Here is a 21808-nt window from a genome sequence, read left to right on the forward strand (position 1 = left end):
ATTTAAGTGAAAGGTAGATACTACCTTTGGTAGAAAGACAGACTAGTTCGGAGTTCCGCTCTGTCAGAATGGAACTGAAGGAAGGGGGAAATGACAAGAAAGAGCCCCAAGTTCAGATACGCGCCTGGCAGAGGCCAGTGGCAGTAAGGGTCCCTGGCTGAGAAGCTCGTCCTGAAGAGGCAGGGGCCATGGTTCATCTATCAGCATTGCTGTCAGACTGGTGTACCAAGACAGACATGGCCAGTCTGGTGGTATGAACAGAGCCGTGACTCCCTCTCTCCGGATGCGTTGAAAAACTCGAGGTATCAACGGGAACGGTGGAAAGGGGTACACAAACTGGAAGGGCCACGGAGCGACCAGCTCGTCCACCCCTTTGTGACAGGACGCCATCAGGTCCACCTGAGGACGGCCCCCCCGAAGGATCAACCTCTGAAAGATCTGAGGGTGTAAGGACCATTCTCCCTGATGTACATCTTACCGGCTGAGAAAATCAGCCTCCCAGTTTTCTACTCCGGGTATGAAAATGGCGAGAGGGCCAGAGCGTGAGTCTGCGCCCAGATCAGGATTCTGCTGACCTCCTTCATGGCTGCGCAACTGCGGGTTCCTCCCTGCTTGTTGATATACGCCACTGCCGTGCAGTTGTCGAACTGGATGCAGATGGCCTTGCCCTGAAGGAGACATTTTGCCTGTAGAAGGCGCGTAATAGACAGCTCTCAGATCCAGAACGTTGATCGAGAGGAGACTCTCCTGTCTGGTCTATAACCCCTGGAACTGATGGTCTAAGGTGACTGCTCCCCAACCTCGGAGGCTGGTGTCCGTGGTGAGGAGGGTCCAGTCCCAGATCACAAACCGTTTTCCTTGCTGTACGTTGGCTGTGTTGAGCCACCAAAGCAAGGACAGACGAGCTCGAGGAGATAGGGTCACCATCTGCTGTAGGTGCAGGTGAGATACGTACCACTGATGGAGAAGCAACAGCTGAAATGGGCGAGAGTGGAACCGCCCGTACTGCACCACCTCGAAAGTGGATACCATCTTTCCCAGGAGCCTGGTGCAAAGGTAAACGGACACCTGTCTGTGACGCAGGACAAGCCTGACCAAGATCTGTAAGGACTGGATCTTGTCGGATGGTAAAAATACTTTTATCTAGACTGTGTCCAAGATCATCCCAATAAACAAAAGGCGCTGAGCTGGTAGAAGCAGTGGACTTCTCGAAATTGAGGATCCATCCATGGGATAACATCGGATTATACTCACCGATAATTCCTTTTCTTCTTAGAGACCATGGCAGCCTTAACATTGGGATTCCATCCCTCCTCCTCGTAATTAGACAGGTTACTTTTTTCCCAGGGACCTCCCCTTCCTGTATAAATCCCTGCTCCTCCCATACCCTGGTGTCTTTTCGAGTGTCTCCTTCCATTCCTGGGAAAAAAGAACACAAAAGGGAGGGCAAACCATGGCTGCCATGGTCTCTAAGAAGAAAAGGAATTATCGGTGAGTATAATCCGATGTTTTCTTCTACGATCCCATGGCAGCCTTAACATTGGGAAATACCAAAGCAAATAAGAAAGGGAGGGACACGAAAGCATGTTCTATAATATTTTACTTTTTAAACACACTCTGCAAAACTTGACTCCCAAATTGAGTTCTTGAAACATCTAGCTCATAATGCCTTGAAAAGGTATGGACTGAGGACCAAGTAGCGGCGTCGCACAGATCCTTGACTGATGCATTCGCCTTCAGGGCCCAGGAAGTCGCCGTAGCCCTCGTGGAGTGTGCCGAAATGATCGCCGGAACTTCTCTTCCTTCCAATTTATATGCAAATGAGATAACTTCTCTCAACCATCTAGCGATGGTCTGCTTGGTAGGTGTGAGCCCCTTTCTGGCTCCTTCCGGGATGATGAACAGGCTTCTTGATTGCCTAACATCCTCCATTCTTTGTAGGTAAATGGTAATACATCTTACCACATCTAGTCTGTGTAACAATTCTTCTTCTTCACTCTGTGGGTCAGGATAGAATGAAGGTAGCGAGATCTCCTGATTGAGGTGAAATTCAGAAACCACTTTTGGAACGAAATGTGGATTTGTCTTTAAAACAATTCTTCCTGGAAGTATCTTTAAATATGGTTCTTCAGCCCAAAGGGCTTGTAGTTCACTGACTCTTCTTGCCGATGTTATGGCAACTAAGAATACTGTTTTCCATGTTAAATGTCTCAACGAAGTCTCGGACAAGGGTTCAAATGGAGGTCTCATTAAGGTCGTCAACACCAAATTCAGATCCCATGATGCTACTAGCGCTCTAATTGGAGGTCTCATCCTCTTAATTGCGTTACAGAATCTTATAATCAATTGTTCTTCTGCCAGCCTTCTCTCCACCAGGACGCTCAAGGCTGAGATCTGCACCTTTAATGTAGAGTTGGCCAGACCCTCGGAGAACCCTCTACACAGGAACTGTAGAATCTCTGCTGTGGATGTCTCTTGTATTGGTAATGTTACCCCTCTCCAGTTAATAAAGGTACGCCATACCCTATAGTAGATATTCGAAGAAACTTTCTTCCTTGCTTGTAGCAGGATCGCCACCACTTGGTCTGACAGACCTTTCTGCTTCAAGGAGTTCCTTTCAATCTCCAAGCCGTCAAAGCTAGAGTAGCTGGATCTGGGTGAAGCACTTGATCCTGTCTTAACAAATCTGGTCTCAGTGGGAGGGTCCATGGACCCAGAATCGCCAATCTCTGTACTGTTGAGAACCAGGATCTCCGAGGCCAGAAAGGAAGGATTATTATCACCTCTACCTGATCTTCCATTATTTTCTTTAACACCTTGTGAATCAATGGAAATGGTGGGAACACATACCCTAGTCGGAACGTCCACTGGACTGACAAGGCATCCGCTGCTGATGTTTGGGGTAGCCAAAATCTGGAGAAGAATTTCTCTACCTTTTTGTTCAAATGTGTCGCCATGAGGTCCACTTCTGGAACTCCAAACCGGCTGGTTAGTTCCCTGAAGGTCTCCCCATTCAACTCCCACTCGCCTGGGAGGATCTGTTTTCGACTGAGAAAGTCTGCTAGCACATTCTGTTTCCCGGGCATGAATAAGGCTGATAGTGAATTCAGATTCTCCTCTGCCCATGACACTATCTTCGCAACTACATTCATTAGGGACTTGCTCCTCGTGCCCCCCTGATGATTTATGTAGGCCACGACTGAGGTATTGTCGGAGAAGATTCTTAAATCTGACTTCCTGATTCTTGGAGAAAAGAACTCGATTGCTCTCCATACCGCCTCGGCCTCTCGCCAATTGGATGAATTCCGACTTTCTCCTTTTGTCCATAGCCCTTGTACCGTCTCTCCTTCGGAATGGGCTCCCCAGCCTAACTGGCTCGCGTCGGTTGTAATGACTATAAATTTGGGCATCTTCAACGATGTCACCTTGTCCCTCAGGGTTGGCTTGCTCCACCATGACAGAGATTTCTTTGCTTTGTCCGGAATTGACACCTTCTCTGCCTTTGTCCATCTTCTCTTTAGGTATGGCAACACTGCCCACTGTAATTCTCTCATGTTCCATTGAGCCCATGGAACTATCCCGATCGTGGATGACATCATTCCCAAAAGCCTTACCCAATCTCTGAGAACTACAACTCTTCTTCCTGCCAAGGCGACCGCTAGTTCTCTTATCTTCAAACATCTTTCCTCTGACAGGGAAATGGTGAACTTCACGGAATCTATCATCACTCCCAGAAACTTTATTCTTTGTGTTGGCTCCAGCTGGCTCTTTCCTTCGTTCACCAGCCATCCGTGCGACTGCAAGTGCTCCTTTACTATCTTGAGCTGTTTCATTAGAATTTGCTTGGAGGGAGCAGCTATCAAAATATCGTCCAAATAAGGCCATAACAGAATCCCCCTCTTCCTGAGATTCGCTATCACTGTTATTAGCACCTTGGTGAATACCCTCGGGGATGAGGCTAACCCGAAGGGGAGGCACGTGAACTGATAGTGTTTTCCCTTGATTGAAAACCTGAGAAATTTTCTGTGACTGTTGTGGATCGGAACATGATAGTAGGCGTCCTTTAAGTCTAGAGACACCATGAAGTCTCCTCTTCTTACTCCTGCTGTGATCGTCTTCATAGTCTCCATCTGGAATTTCCTTACTTCCAGGTATTGATTCAGACGCCTTAGGTCTATTATCGTTCTGAAACCTCCTGTATTCTTCCTGACTAGGAAAAGATTGGAGTAAAACCCCTCCATCCTCTGTTCTGATGGAACCGGCTCTATTGCTCTTATTAGTAGCAGATTGACTATGATCTTCTTCAATTCTGTCTCTTCCAACTTTGATCTCGGATTTCTTGATTCCATAAAATAATTCTTGATTGGTACCTGAGCAAACTCCAGCTGATAACCTTCGGACACTATGTTCTGAACCCAAATGTCCTGAACTGAATTCCCCCAAATGTTGGTAAATAGTAACAGCCGGGCTCCTACCGGGGGAAACTGCTGACTGTCATTGCCTGCCACCTCTTCGGAAGTTTTGACGAAAGGACTGGCGAGAAGAGGCGAAAGCCCCTCTCTGACTGTATGGCCTACCTGGCCTATAAGACTTGGCTTCTCTGAACGCTTGTCTGGAGCCTGAAGGATATTGGAAACGAGTCTTCCTATCTTGAGGTAATTTCAAGGATTTACCTCCCGTAAGCCTATGAATTAGTGCATCCAGTTTGGTCCCAAATAGGAATGCTCCTTCAAAAGGTAACGATACTAGACGGTTCTTTGAATTGGAGTCAGCAGCCCAGGGCCTTAGCCATAGAGCTCTTCTTGTGGCTACTCCAGCTGACATAGCCCTGGCTGCAAATGTTGTCACATCCAATGAGGCTTCGCATAAGAACTCCACCGATTTTTGGATCACCTCTAAATTCTTTAATAAATATTGTCTGGAGATTTTCTCCTCAATGTCATTATGAAGAGTGGTACACCATACCCTAAGGGCCCTGGCTACTGATGCCATGGATACACCCGCCTTCAAAGATACAGCCGTGGAGAAGTGTAGCTTTCTTAATGAGTTCTCCATTCTTCGATCCATTGGATCCTTGAAGGAGGCTCCGTCCTCCAACGGTAAGGTAGTGCGAGATGTAACCTCCGCCACAGCTGCATCAATTCTTGGTAATCCGCACCATTTAACAAAATCATCATCCTTAATGGGATACATCCGGTCGACTCGGAACAACTTGCCCTGTTTTTTCTCCACATTCGTCCATTCTTTATTAATGACCTCTTTGATTACACGGTGTACCGGAAAGGATCTTGTCTTTTTCGACCTATCCTCAAATAATACATCCGCCCCCTCCACGGGAGTTACCGGATCCTCATAATTCATGGTTTTATATATATTTTTCAGAATAATCTCAACTGTCTCAAAATTGAATATTCTAGTGTCCTCCTTGATTTCACCAGGCTCATCATCGGCAACCTGTGCCCCGTCCTGCTCATCAGAAGTATTGGGATCCTCATATGGCAGACCTGCTTGATCTCTGGACCTTTTAGAGCCCTGATCCTCCCTATACTCTGTTTTAGAAACGAAAGAGTCTCTCATCCAGTCCATCAAATCCTTAAGCATCTTAGTATGACTATCACTACTTGCTCCTGAGTCCTGTTTAGGTCGTACTTCACACTGTCCACATAGTGTTTTGCCTTGTACAAATTCAAACTTTCTGTCACAGTTCATGCAGCATGTTTCTCTATGCTTTTTCTTAATTGTTTTCTTCCTAGCTCCAGTCTGTACCTCAATATCCGGCACACTATGGAGAAAGAAAGCCTGTCACTATGCTATAACAAAAAAAACCCTATTCCTATTAGCATAAAAAAAATAACAAGGCTCACCTCACAGGGGCACTCTCTTCTCTAGTGGGGGAAGGCAGATTCTGCTGTTCCATACTGTCAAAGGACCTGAATGAACATATTCCCATGAGAGATATCCTCTAAGCATATGAGGTATCTGAGTAGTAAGGAAGTGTCCTACCTTAAACCGGCTAAAACAAGTCACTGCCACTGGCCTCTCAGAAAACGCTGTCCACCGCTTGCTCAGAGATCCCTCTGCTTTCATACAAGCTGCCATAGTGCCGCCCGTCCAGCGGCTTTTAACTGTGCAGAGCGCGCCGTGCGTGCTGTTGCCGGAAATGGCGTCCCGCAATGCATTGTGGACGCTGTAGTCCTGCCGCGGCGGAAGCGCGTCACCGCCACTCTGAAAGCCTGGCGTTGGCGGAAGTCGCCTCCGGCGCTCTGAATCCTGGTGCTTGTAGTCGCACACGCTGCCTGGACGCCGCCGTTCTCAGTAGCAGTATCATGCTGGATTTCCGCAGCGGTTTAAGGTGATATACATATATGCTTTTTAAGGAGACTTACCCATCCGCTCCTGACCTTTTTACATGGACAGTACTCTTAGAGCCACGCTTCCATGTTGCTCTTCCCCATAGTGACCCCCTGTATCTATGAAGTGAGCCCAAAATAAAGTAACCACTCCTGCCTCTAACTACACAAGGAGACAGGAAAAAAAGACACCAGGGTATGGGAGGAGCAGGGATTTATACAGGAAGGGGAGGTCCCTGGGAAAAAAGTAACCTGTCTAATTACGAGGAGGAGGGATGGAATCCCAATGTTAAGGCTGCCATGGGATCGTAGAAGAAATGAGGATTCTTTGAGCGAGAAGAATGTTCTCCAGCAGGGTCTCCCAAGATAGGAAGGTCGTCTAGATAAGGTATGATTGTTACACCTTGAGTGCAGAGAACCTCCATTATCACCGCCATAACCTTGGTGAAAATCCGAGGTGCGGACGATAGGCCGAATGGTAGTGCCTGAAACTGCTAGTGATGATCCTGCACCGCAAACCGAAGAAATGCTTGGTGGGGGGGCCAGATGGGGATGTGTAGGTACACATCCTTTAATATCGATAGATACCACGAACTCCCCCTCTTCCAACCCCTGTATCACTGACTGCAAGGACTCCATTTTGAATTTGACCACCTGCAAGTACGGGTTCAAATCCTTTAAATAAAGAATGGGGCATACTGAGCCATCCGGCTTTGGCACGAGAAAAAGACTTGAGTAGTAGCCTTGGGTACGCGGTTCTGTAGGAACCGGAACCACCATTCCTGTGTTTTTCAATCTGGCAATGGCTGCCAATAAGAGATTCCCCTTCTCTGGAGGAACTGGCATCCCTGTTTTGAAAAACCTGTTTGGGGGAGTTAGACGGAAGTGAATTTTGTAGCCTAGGGCCACAAGATCCCTTACCCAGGAGTCCTGACAGGACTGGAGCCAGACGTGACTGAAATTTCGTAGTCTAGGTCCCACCCTGGGGTCCCCCAGATGGGACGGAAGACCGTCATGCTGCAGGCTTGGAGGTCCAGGGTAGTTGCAGAGGCACCTCTTCTGCGACCTCTGGAACCTTGGTGTGATGGAGTGCCACCTCTGGATCGACCCCTAAATCTGTTTGAGGGGCTAAAGGACCGAAATAAAGCTACCTGTGTGGCCCTGCGAACAGAAGGCGGTGCTGCTGAAGAAAGAAAGTGTGACTTACCACCTGTCACCTGGGATATCCATTTATCCAGCTCAGGACTGAACAGGACCTCCCCATTGAAGGCCAAGGCCTTCACTACTCTTTTAGATTCGGTGTCCGCCTGCCACTGGTGCAGCCAGAGGGCATTGCAAGCCAGAATAGATAGCGCAGAAATTCTAGCTGCAACTATACAAATGTGCGAGGACGCTTCCATCAGAAAAGTTGAGGCATCTTGAATCTGCTATGACAGTTGAATGACAGTAGCAGGGTCTGAACCCTCACGTATCGCAGACGAGATTTGTGAGGCCCATACGCCTATGGCCTTATTAACCCAGCATCCGACTTGTGCTGGATGCTGCAAGACCCCAGAAGCTGAAAAATTATTTTCAGGGTTAACTCTAACTTGCAGTCAGAGATGTCTTTTAGGGTGGTAGCCACAGGAACCGGGAGGACTGTCTTTTGACAGCCGTGACACAGAGGAATCCACCGAAGGGGGAATTTTTACCCTCTTTCTACCTTCTGGCAGAAATGGGTAATTTGTTAAAAACCTGCGAGGGGTTTGAAACCGTTTGTCTGGATGACTCCAGGCCTCTCTTCCGCAGTGGGGAAGTTGGAGGACTGTTTTTGCTTTTTACCAAAAAGGAGGGTTCTGCAGGCTCCTGAGTGTCCAAAGCCAGCACTTCCTGCACCTCCTCAAGGGAAGGGGGGGGGGGGGGTGCAAATTCACCCACTTCTAATTCTGTCATGTCATAAGAATCAGGGGAGTCCACCTGTTGTGGAGGGGCCCTCTTCCTTTGCAAAGGCGGGGGGGGGGCTATTTTGAGGAAGAAGGGCGAGATTCAGATTGCCCTGAAGCCAAGGCTCTAGTGAGGCTTTGTACTGCAGAGGCTAAATCACTCTGCTGGCTTCTAGATGTCTACCCATCCTGAGACTGAGAGTTCAGAGGATAAGCGTGACATGACATCTGTAAATTGTGTAGCCCAGAAAGGGGGGTTGAGTGGGAGGGAAATTGACAGTGCATTTATCACAGTACAAAATCCCCTCTGAGGAAGGTGTACATTTAGTATTACACTTTTTACAAGCAATCCTCTTGGAGCTTACCCCCTGCCATTATCACAACTATAAGGCACACAGACAGGTCTACACACTACCACACACCCAAGGGAGAGTAGGTATAGAAGATCCAGATAGAGCACTGGATGGGAGAGACAGTGAAAAGGAGAAGCTGCCACAGGGTCTATACAAACCATACATTCCAGAAAGTGAAATTTTTTTTTTTTTTTTACTAAAAACTCACTGGGGACATTTGTAACAGCACTACTAAGGACATGATATGTAACAGGCACTATATTATGATTGCTTGGCATTCAAATTCAATATCTGAGATAGTACACACAGTACACACATTTTGTTTCATGTTTTGAAACCTTGTTTTTTGAACAAATAATATATTTGTGTGTATTTTATGTGGTAATAAAATATATTTGTGTGTATTTTGTGTGTTTATACAGCATACATGCAAGATACTTCAAAATACATAATTGAAATATTAAAATATTCCGAAATACGGAATAATCCGTTATCCAAAATTCTCCTGGTCCCAAGCATTTTGGATACGGGATACTCAACCTGTATATATCCAGGGAGCGCTATAGCCCTACTTTTAACACAGCCCAACTGTCTTCACCTAGCTCTAACCCCCCCCCCTCCCCCCCCCTCCCCCCTGTAACTCACAGACTGGGTAGAGCTGTAGCAGGACGGTCACCAGGAGAATGGAGTGTTCTTTGCAGCCTTTGGTGGAGTGTGCAGTGACACTGGGGAGCCTCCAATAATGTGACCAGCGGTGCGAAGTACAAAGAAAATGGCCGCCGCATGCACACTGAAATGCTGGAGATAGCCGGGGCGGCTGGGAGTACCACGCGGTAGCTCTGCCCCCCCCCGCCCGGCAACTCTCTTCTCCATGGCGCCAGATTTTAAATAATCCTCTGCTCTGCCGCCTTTGTAGAGCCCTGACCTCCGCTGCTAATAGAGGGTGAGTGGTGTGGCTGGGGGAGGATCGCAGCGCCCGTTTCATCTCCAAAGACGGTGGTCTCTGCAGCCAGGGAGCCGGGCGCAAACCGTAGCAGCAGCCGGCTCCCTCCGGCAGGCTTTCCTCATAGCAGGCAGATAGTAGCAGCAACTATCTGCCTGTCCTCTGTGAAGAAAAAAAACTTGCTGCTTTAGTTAATTATAAAAATGCCCAGGAGTGAGCACAAGTGTGACCTGCTCCCTTGCGGGAACAAACTAAGACTGCCTGAGAGGGGAAGTAGAAGGGGAGGAGTTGGCCACACTAATGTTATATTTAAAGTGCCCGTGCTCCCTGTGGTCGCCTTCTATTCCCCAGTGCAACTCTAGTGACACCTAGTGGATGAAGGAGAAAAGAGATTGTCTACTAACTGCGACATAACCTGAGTAGGGGACTGAGCCCCAGCAGATTCGTGAGAGGAAGCTGCCACAGGAGGCTGCGCATGACCATTGATACACTGTTGGCAAAACCCCTCCTCAAGCTGGGGTAAGCCAACCTTACAACATGTGCAGGACACCAATATAGGAGCCCCTGTGTCACTATCGCTGTCCTCTGACATTGTACAAGAGGCAGCTACACTGGTACAGGTAACACATTATACTTCTGACACGCAGTGATGGTGTTAACACAGTATAAGAGACACAGCACACATATAATGCAAATAATAAAACGGCACTGAGCTCCGCAAAGCACTATGGCCGGCAGGAGCATAAATTGCTGTACCCTGTGCTCCAGTAGGAGAGGTACAGGGGGGATTTGCCCAAATGGCCTGGCTGTGAAGAGGTGGACCCCGGAATGGCTGAGAGCTCTGTGTCCCTCTATCACTATGCAGCAGGCAGGCAGGAAGGGATCAGGGGAGGAGACTCACGTGGGTATTTTCTGGTGCTAGAATGGTCGCTCATCCGCTCTCTACCCATTGTTAAGCTCTGTGGCCCCTGACGTCTCCCGAAGAATAAAAATGTGCAGTGTCCGGGGGGAATAGAAGGGATATAACAGAGATAACTGTGCAGTGTCCGGGGGGAATAGAAGGGATGTAACAGAGATAAAGGTGCAGTGTTCAGGGGTGAATAGAAGGGATTATTATTATTATCATTTTATTTATAAGGCGCCACAAGTGTTTCGCAGCGCCGTACAAAGGAACAATACAGGGAGACAAAGCTTGGCATAACATTGAATAAATAACAAAAATACAGTACAAATAAAGAGCACCACAGATCAATACACATTACAGATTATATATAAGTAGTGAGGACCCAATCAACATACAACTAGAGGCTAGATGCCAATGATGGAGAGGAGTATGCGGACGAAGATGGTCACTGAGGAGGTTATTCTGGTTGGTGTGGTCCGTTCCGAATTCTTTCGGAGCGGACCACACGCCACGCTGTGCGGACATTGTAAGAACAAACGCCCACAGGTCCTCCGCATTCGGACCGACTCGCTCTCTAAGACGGTGTGTTTTCGGACAACATCCAAACCGTGCGTGTGCGGTGGCCACACAAAGATTCTGCACGGTCTTAAAGCGTCAGAACGGACGGGAAGCTGCCCGTACGCACCAATGCGGTGTATTTCTGCAAAACTCACAAGTATTATCTGAACTCATAAATCTGTCACATGACACACTTATGCAATTAGGTAACCTCATAAAAAAGGGATTGTTTATATTTGTAATCAATTAAATCCTATTTGATACTTAAACACATTACTACCACTTTACATTAACCCTTACATCATGTGAAGTGCTATTCAATCATTGTTACCCCTTTAAGTAATGGTCCCTTTAGGCAGCAATGCTTCCAATTGAAGCAATGAAAAGAGTGTAATTAATGAGTAGAGGAGTGGATTGTATCCAGGCGTCCGTGCTTCAGGTGCGGGCGTACTAATTGGGTGAACCGAATGCCTAGCGCATGAACAAGTGCTCTCCGCAAAGTGAAACTTGCTTATGAAGATGGCATATTTCATGCGTGTTGGTTCGTTTGCAGTCGGTGTGCTGTCTGAATGCACACCTACCAGAGTTCGTGCACTCCCTCGTGTACGCCCATATTTACGCCCAGTTTTTCCCACTTTGAAACCACGCCCTTGTGCAAGTCCGAATGACGCCCAAAAACGCCCATATTTCCCGAGTCAATTCGGTGCACATTTCTTTACGGTATTAGTGAGAACGAGTACAGAGACCATGCGTGTCACATGCGCATAGCGTTGCCTACGCAGACGGCTAAAATGCGCCCTCTGAAAGAATTCGGAACGGACCGCATCGACCAGAATAAGGCCCTGAGTGTTTGAGTATAGGAGAGCTGTGAGTGAAATGTGAAGAGAAGAGGGCTTTGACAACAGGAGGGAAGAGGGCCCTGCTCGGAGGAGCTTACAATCTAGTAGGAAGGGGAGACAGACAGATTACCATGCTTCAAAATGATCTTGCAATTCTAGATGAGTGGGCAAAAAAATGGAAGATGAGGTTCAATGTAGATAAATGTAAGGTTATGCACCTTGGGAGACACAACCAGTGTGCAAGTTACAACCTTAGCGGAGAGGAACTGGGTAATTCCATACTTGAAAAGGATCTAGGAGTCCAAATAGACAGCAATCTAGGATGTAGTGCCCATTGTAATGTAGCTACAAAACAGGCCAACAAAATTCTGGCATGTATTAAGAGGGGAATGGAAACTAGGGACTCAAGGGTAATTATGCCACTATATAAAGCATTGGTGAGACCTCACCTCGAGTACGGAGTGCAGTTCTGGGCCCCACACTATAAAATGGACATCATAGAATTAGAAAAAGTCCAAAGGCGAGCAACAAAGCTTATTAGGGGAATGGAGAATTTAAGCTATGGGGAGAGATTAAGCAATTTGGGACTATGGTACTTGTTTCCTAGCACGGCCACCCCGATTTACATCGGGGTGGTCGTGTCGCAAAAATCGGGTCGATCGCATCGCATGCGATTTGGTCGCATGCGATGCGATCGACCCGATTTTTTGATTGAATGAAATGTAAAATCGGGTCCCTGGGACCCGATTTTACATTGGATTCAATGTAAAATATTCCCTAGACCCCCAAATTTAACGACGTAAACCCCACCCCACGATAGACGCCAACCCAAAGCGTGGCGAGCGCAGCAAGCCCGCGCGGGGCGGCGGTGCGCGTCCTCCGACCTTTTCATTCCCCTACTATCCACGTCGGCGTGGAGTTGAGAATAGAATAGTGTGGCGAGCGCAGCGAGCCACCGAGCCCGAAGCGTGGCGAGCGCAGCGAGCCCCGCGAGGGGACGCGTATACCTGTGAAGTTATACGCGTCCCCTCGCGGGGCTCGCTGCGCTCGCCACGCTTCAGGCTCGATGGCTCGCTGCGCTCGCCACACTATTCTATTCTCAACTCCACGCCGACGTGGATAGTAGGGGAATGAAAAGGTCGGAGGACGCGCAACGCTGCGCTCGCCACGCTTCGGGTTGGCGTCTATCGTGGGGTGACGACGGGGACATCTATAATGTGAAATGGGGTCATATTGGCCCATTTCACATTTTTTTAAAGGTGAGATGGACTTAATCAAGTCCATCTCATCTTGTGCCATTATAATGGCACAAGACCGATGCGATCCTCACGATTTCAATGTTAAAAAAATATTTTAACATTGAAGCCTATGGGGAAATCTGGGGCATCGCGTCGGTCGCGTCGGGACCAATGTTAATGGTCCCGACCGACGCGATGCCCCCGATTTTGTACCTTTGCCGGCAAAATGGACCTGATTTCAAAGGAAATCGGGTCCATCGTGTGGATCGTGTACCTTAACTGAAAGGTACACGATCCACAAGATTGTGGCCGTGCTAGGAAACAAGTACCGGGACTATTTACATTAGAAAAGAGACGTTTAAGGGGGGACATGCTCAACATGTACAAGTATATCAGGGGCCAATATAAGGAAATGTCTACTAGAAAGGAATCTAGGGCATGAGTATAGATTAGAAGAAAAAAAGATTTCATTCAGCTAGTAGAAAGAATTTATTTACGGTCAGAACAGTCAAACTCTGGAACTCTCTTCCCAGAGAGGTGGTAACGGCTGGCTCATTAAATGCGTTCAAGGCAAAGTTGGACAAACATTTACTGGAGAAAAACATCCATGGGTACAAATATAATTTGTCTGTAAAATACCAGAACCTACCAAATCAGCAATGGATATCTATACCAGGTTGAACTAGATAGACGCAAGTCTTTTTTCAGCCTTACATACTATGTAACTATGTAATTATATCCTGCTATCTAGCCACCACCCACTTGCTTGTACCTCTTGTAAACAGGCAAGGGGTCGGAGAACCAGCTAGTTTATGCAGTGGAAGGGTTACGCTTTGATGAATAGGTGAGTTTTCAGGGATATAACAGAGATATACGCACAGTGTCCGGGGGGGGGGGGGGGGGGGGGAATAGAAGGGATATAACAGAGATATACGCACAGTGTCCGGGGGGGAATAGAAGTGATATAACAGAGATATACGCACAGTGTCCGGGGGGATTAGAAGGGATGTATACGCGCAGGGTCCAGGGGGAATAGAAGGGATGTAACAGATATACGCACAGTGTCCGGGGGGGATTAGAAGGGATGTAACAGAGATATACGCACAGTGTCCGGGGGGAATAGAAGGGATGTAACAGATATACGCACAGTGTCCGGGGGGAATAGAAGGGATGTAACAGATATATGCACAGTGTCCGGGGGGATTAGAAGGGATGTAACAGAGATATACATACAGTGTCCGGGGGGAATAGAAGGGATATAACAGAGATATACGCACAGTGTCCGGGGGGGAATAGAAGGGATGTAACAGATATACGCACAGTGTCCGGGGGGAATAGAAGGGATGTAACAGATATACGCACAGTGTCCGGGGGGAATAGAAGGGATATAACAGAGATATACGCACAGTGTCCGGGGGGAATAGAAGGGATGTAACAGATATACGCACAGTGTCCAGGGGGAATAGAAGGGATATAACAGAGATATACGCACAGTGTCCGGGGAGAATAGAAGGGATATAACAGAGATATACGCACAGTGTCCGGGGGGAATAGAAGGGATATAACAGATATACGCACAGTGTCCGGGGGGAATAGAAGGGATATAACAGATATACGCACAGTGTCCAGGGGGAATAGAAGGGATGTAACAGATATACGTGCAGTGTCCGGGGGGAATAGAAGGGATATAACAGAGATATACGCACAGTGTCCGGGGAGAATAGAAGGGATGTAACAGAGATATACGCGCAGGGTCCAGGGGGAATAGAAGGGATATAACAGAGATATACGCACAGTGTCCGGGGAGAATAGAAGGGATATAACAGAGATATACGCACAGTGTCCGGGGGGAATAGAAGGGATATAACAGATATACGCACAGTGTCCGGGGAGAATAGAAGGGATATAACAGAGATATACGCACAGTGTCCGGGGAGAATAGAAGGGATGTAACAGAGATATACGCGCAGGGTCCAGGGGGAATAGAAGGGATATAACAGAGATATACGCACAGTGTCCGGGGAGAATAGAAGGGATATAACAGAGATATACGCACAGTGTCCGGGGGGGGGGGGGGGGAATAGAAGGGATATAACAGAGATATACGCACAGTGTCCGGGGAGAATAGAAGGGATGTAACAGATATACGTGCAGTGTCCGGGGGGAATAGAAGGGATATAACAGAGATATACGCACAGTGTCCGGGGAGAATAGAAGGGATATAACAGAGATATACGCACAGTGTCCGGGGGGGGGGGGGAATAGAAGTGATATAACAGAGATATACGCACAGTGTCCGGGGGGAATAGAAGGGATGTAACAGATATACGCGCAGGGTCCAGGGGGAATAGAAGTGATATAACAGAGATATACGCACAGTGTCCGGGGGGATTAGAAGGGATGTAACAGATATACGCGCAGGGTCCGGGGGGGATTAGAAGGGATGTAACAGATATACGCACAGTGTCCGGGGGGATTAGAAGGGATGTAACAGATATACGCACAGTGTCCGGGGGGATTAGAAGGGATGTAACAGATATACGCACAGTGTCCGGGGGGAATAGAAGGGATGTAACAGAGATATACGCACAGTGTCCGGGGGAAATAGAAGGGATATAACAGAGATATACGCACAGTGTCCGGGGGGATTAGAAGGGATATAACAGAGATATACGCACAGTGTCCGGGGGGATTAGAAGGGATATAACAGAGATATACGCACAGTGTCCGGGGGGAATAGAAGGGATGTAACAGATATACGCACAGTGTCCGGGGGGAATAGAAGGGATGTAACAGATATACGCACAGTGTCCGGGGGGAATAGAAGGGATGTAACAGATATACGCACAGTGTCCGGGGGGAATAGAAGGGATGTAACAGAGATATACGCACAGTGTCCGGGGGGAATAGAAGGGATATAACAGAGATATACGTGCAGTGTCCGGGGGGAATAGAAGGGATATAACAGAGATATACGCACAGTGTCCGGGGGGAATAGAAGGGATGTAACAGATATACATGCAGGGTCCGGGGGGGATTAGAAGGGATATAACAGAGATATACGCACAGTGTCTGGGGGGGAGTGGGGGGGGAATAGAAGGGATATAACAGAGATATACGCGCAGTGTCCGGGGGGAATAGAAGGGATATAACAGAGATATACGCACAGTGTCTGGGGGGGGGGGGGGGAATAGAAGGGATATAACAGAGATATACGCACAGTGTCCGGGGGGAATAGAAGGGATATAACAGAGATATACGCACAGTGTCCGGGGGGAATAGAAGGGATGTAACAGATATACGCACAGTGTCCGGGGGTAATAGAAGGGATATAACAGAGATATACGCACAGTGTCCGGGGGGAATAGAAGGGATGTAACAGATATACATGCAGGGTCCGGGGAGGATTAGAAGGGATATAACAGAGATATACGCACAGTGTCTGGGGGGGGGGGGGGGGGGGGGGGGGGGGAATAGAAGGGATATAACAGAGATATACGCGCAGTGTCCGGGGGGAATAGAAGGGATATAACAGAGATATACGCACAGTGTCTGGGGGGGGGGGGGGGAATAGAAGGGATATAACAGAGATATACGCACAGTGTCCGGGGGGAATAGAAGGGATATAACAGAGATATACGCACAGTGTCCGGGGGGAATAGAAGGGATGTAACAGAGATATACGCACAGTGTCCGGGGGTAATAGAAGGGATATAACAGAGATATACGCACAGTGTCCAGGGGGAATAGAAGGGATGTAACAGATATACGCACAGTGTCCGGGGGGAATAGAAGGGATATAACAGATATACATGCAGTGTCAGGGGGGATTAGAAGGGATGTAACAGATATACGCACAGTGTCCGGGGGTAATAAAAGGGATGTACAAATAATAATCAATGGCAGACGTTTATAAGAAGAGGTTTCCTTGGTCATCTATATTCAGGCCCCTTGGTCTCTGGGTTCTTAGTTCATGTATAGACCAGTCTCTGTCTACTAGTTCAGTGACTGTCACCCCCCCACCCCAGGGGAAGGTGGCAGCAAGCCAGCCGCAGGGGGGCTGCAATCATTGAGACCACCGCTGCCATGGGACAGGTGGTAGGTATAGGAGCATGCCCACAACACTCTCCGTAGAGCCCCCCACTCTCCCCTCCGCGCGGAGCCCCCCACTCTCCCCTCCGCGCGGAGCCCCCCCCCCACTCGAGCAGATCTGTGTAGAATGTCAGCAGTGTCACCATAGCGCCATTAGTTTCATATTTCTGCATCTGCTCACCTTGCAATTTGGACACTTCTCCTTCAACTTTCGTGCAAGTCCAGTAATTGTCCCCCCGGTGCCAGCACTGACCACGACCATGTCCAGCCGTCCTAGGGAAACAAACACTCACAGCTAACACACCAATGGCTGACCTGGTCAATATAGACAGCACAGGCTGACCCGGGAACCGCCCCAACAGCGCAGGCTGACCCGGGAACCGCCCCAACAGCGCAGACTGACCCGGGAACCGCCCCAACAGCGCAGACTGACCCGGGAACCGCCCCAACAAGTACAGGTTGAGTATCCCGTATCCGTATATCTATTATCCGAATTATTGACGTCACCGGTGCGCGCGCACACTCGCGCAATGCATTCCTGGGACCGCTGGAGACCAGGAGAAGATGCCGGAGGCCTGCTGTGGACGCCTGGGGACTGCGCGGACGCCCGGGGACCATCAGGGGACAGGTAAGTATGGCTCCAAAAAAAATATTCCAAAAACCGGAATATTCCCCTATCCGGAATGCTCGTGGTCCCGAGCATTTCGGATAGGGGATACTCAACCTGTATAACCAGCCCTGGGCTTTTTGAGCTAGTCCTAGTAGCAAAAAAATACAGGAGATAAATTGCATAGGGTCCCCCTGTATTTCTGAAACCAGCACCAGGCTCTTGGACAAGTCCTTTTTACAAAAAAAACGAGGGTAACAAAATAAATGGTACTTGTTTCCTAGCACGGCCACAACGATCATGATCGTGGGCATCGTGAGTAAAAAATCGGGGGCATCGCGGCCATCGCATGCACTAAAAAAATCGGGTGCGATGGTACCGACGATGCCCGCGATTTCCCCATAGGGAACAATGTTAAATGGGTAAATTTACCCAAATCATCATAGGGAACAATGTTAAATGGGCCATAAACCCCCCAAAACACCCCTGAACAGTGAAATGTCCCCCCAAAAGTAGTTTACGCCACCCAACGATCAACGCGAACCCGAAGCGTGGCGAGCGGCGGCGGTATGCGTCCTCCGACCTTTTCATACCCCCACTAGTTGAGAATAGAATAGTGTGGCGAGCGCAGCGAGCCCGAAGCGTGGCGAGCCCCGTGAGGGGACGCGGATACCTGTGAAGCCCGCGAATGGACGCGTTTACCTGTGAAGGTATCCGCGTCCGCTCGCCACACTATTCTATTTTCAACTCCACGCCGACGTGGATAGTGGGGGTATGAAAAGGTCGGAGGACGCGTACCGCTGCGCTCGCCACGCTTCGGGTTCGCGTTGATCGTTGGGTGGCGTAAACTACTTTTGGGGGGACATTTCACTGTTCAGGGGTGTTTTGGGGGGTTTATGGCCCATTTAACATTGTTCCCTATGATGATTTGGTGAAATTGAGGCATTTAACATTGTTTCCTATGGAAATCGGGGGCATCGCGGGTAAATTGAGGCATTTAACATTGTTTCCTATGGGAAATCGGGGGCATCGCGTCTGGACCATTTAAGCCTTTTTTAGCCGCATACGACGCGACCGAAGCGATTTTTACTTTTTTCAATGGGAAAATCGGGGGGCAATCGCCCGCGATTGTGGCCGTGCTAGGAAACAAGTACCAAATAAATAAAATAAAGGGTTCCCCTGTATTTTTAGAACCAGCACCTTGCTCCTAGAGCCAACCGTGCCATGCAACAGCTGGAAGAAACTTTTTATATAAGTTCCCCCAGCCAAAATATGACACTCTGGCTGGGTCCCTGGGGGAGTGGGGACCCCCCCAATAAAGGGTTCCCCCCTCCAGGGCACCCCCGGACCGATCTAAAATCAGGGATATTAAGTTTACTTTTTTTCCCACAGGTACCCATGTGGATCTTCTACTGCAGAATAAGACAAGAGAGCGAGATGTAATAAAGAAAAAAAAAGGGTTTTTTTTTTACCTGCGCACTGAATCCATTACGTGTTTTTGCGGGACTAGCTGCCGTACTTGGACGGGAGACAAATTCCGTTGGGAAGTTTGTACAGTATATATTTTGGTGTTAGTACTGCGCTCTGGTACCTGTTGTGCGCAATTAATTAATTAATGCCCCGCCTGCTGGGACTTGTGGTTATGTAGTGTACACACACGGGTGTTACCAAAGTGTGCTAAATATAGAGGGCTCTGTATACTCTGTGGCTAATCATTAGTAACAGCATCTGACCAGTTCTCTGCTAGCACCTGGCACACACACACGGCCATCAGCTGTTCACACCAGGAATACAGGACGTTACAAACCCCCCCCCCCCCCCCCACAGTGTGTTGTGTGACAGACAGAGCAAAAAGAGACCTCACCCCCCCTTACCCCTAGTGCAGGGCCAGATTAAGCCTTTGGGGGGCCCTCTCCCTCTTGTCATTACTGGCCACAAAGTGCACTGGAGAATATTACAACACACAGCAAAGGCAGTATAAACATAAAGACCGCAGAGTCCCTAATATAGCAGATAAAGGCAAGCTGCAATATTAGCGCAAAGCCAGGCATGTAGATCATACGTATGTATGTCGTCACATAAACCAGGAGGCAAGATCAAATGTAAGGAATTGTTCTAAAGCAAAGGGAAAACCAAAGGAACATTGTGCTAAGAGAGTACATGTAAACTCCATGGGAAAGCCTGCTAGTCAGGGCATCTGGGGTATCAGAGAGTTGTACCCATAATATGTGGTCTACAACTGGGGGTGGCCAGAAAGAATTGGGGGAAATGACGTGGGAGAGTACAGTAGGAGCAAGTTTCATCTTTGCTCCTTTGGGCAGGGCTAGCCATGGCTAATCTATTGTTCTCAACTGCAATACAATACGTATTGCAGCTGAGAACAATAGAATAGCCATGGCTAGCCATGGCCAAAGGAGCAAAGATGAAACTTGCTCCTACTGTACGTACAAACTGGCTGGTATTAGATGTCTTGTGGGATCTAGAATGTACAACAGGCTGATAATCCGAAACTTCTAATGGGGAAGTTCCCATAAGGGGCTCAGGTTACAGGATCACATGGAATACACACAAATATATTGTATTTGTGCATAAAACAAGGTTTTAAAACATGAGACAAAGTTTGTGCCCTATGTCAGACACTGAATGTGAATGCCAAGCAATCATGTTCTTGCACAGGTTTAGTGCCAGTTACAGGTCACTTTATTCACTTTCTGGAATACTTTGGATAATGGATACTCAACCTGTAATAAATATTATACACACACACACACACAAACGAAAAGCCTGCGTTTGTTCCTCTGTAGGTGACCTCACAGGCTCAGTGCTGATAAAAACCCTCCCATGACTAGGCTGCTCCTGCTGTCTTTCACGGGCCTGAGATGAATGTGATGATCTCCACCAATCAGAGCTCAGCACAAGTCTCTCCACCTCTGACCTCATGGATCTTAGTCAACTCCCAGTAAAGCACTGCACACTTGTGCAGTCAGTGTGCCTTGGCTCCCGATGGTCAGAACCAGTAATCGTTGTCACATGGGCAGGTAGGTGAAGCTGCAGCATTACCCCACTCCCTTACACAAAACCTTTAGCTACAAATTATATGTATTTTTTAAAATACATGCCTCCCCCCCCCCCCCTCCCCCTCCCCCCCCCCCTCCCCCTCCACACACACTTTTTCCAGTTTGACAGACAGATTGGAGGGGGAGTGTCATCCCAGCACATAACTTCCCCGCATGCAGTTACTGACCATCACATTGCTGCAGGATTTCCTCTGCGGTGCTGTCATAGTGAGCAAGCGGATTGCTGGCGTTCCGGTACTAGGGAAAAGACGGTAACATTACACCCCACTATCACCTCTGCATCCCCATATCTACCACTGCTCCCCGGCCTCTACCTCGCACCCCCATATCTACCACTGCTCCCCAAGCCTCTACCTCACGCCCCCATATCTACCACTGCTCCCCGGGCCTCTACCTCACTCCCCCATATCTACCACTGCTCCCCGGCCTCTACCTCGCGGCCACATATCTACCACTGCTCCCCGGGCCTCTACCTCACTCCCCCATATCTACCACTGCTCCCCGGCCTCTACCTCGCGGCCACATATCTACCACTGCTCCCCGGGCCTCTACCTCACTCCCCCATATCTACCACTGCTCCCCGGTCTCTACCTCGCGGCCACATATCTGCCACTACTCCTTGGCCTCTACCTCGCGGCCACATATCTACCACTGCTCCCCGGGCCTCTACCGCACTCCCCCATATCTACCACTGCTACCCGGGCCTCTACCTCACTCCCCCATATCTACCACTGCTACCCGGGCCTCTACCTCACTTCCCCATATCTACCACTGCTCCCCGGGCCTCTACCTCACTCCCCGGGCCCTCTACCTCACTCCCCCATATCTACCACTACTCCCCGGGCCTCTACCTCACTCCCTCATATCTACCACTGCTCCCCGGCCTCTACCTCGCGGCCACATATCTACCACTGCTCCCCGGGCC

The 21808-nt window shown here is 48.7% G+C and overlaps 1 protein-coding gene across 1 annotated transcript in view; it reads right to left on the reverse strand.

Annotated features, from left to right (window-relative positions):
- Window positions 1-21808, reverse strand: part of CBS (cystathionine beta-synthase) — a 73014-nt gene that overhangs the window by 44646 nt on the left and 6560 nt on the right. The window contains 2 exon segments of the mRNA XM_083171433.1: window positions 17381-17472; window positions 21051-21120. Of these exon segments, the coding sequence (XP_083027559.1) occupies window positions 17381-17472; window positions 21051-21120 (162 nt within the window).

The sequence above is a fragment of the Crinia signifera genome, chromosome 2, assembly GCF_055691185.1.
Source record: "Crinia signifera chromosome 2, ASM5569118v1, whole genome shotgun sequence".
NCBI lineage: Eukaryota > Metazoa > Chordata > Amphibia > Anura > Myobatrachidae > Crinia > Crinia signifera.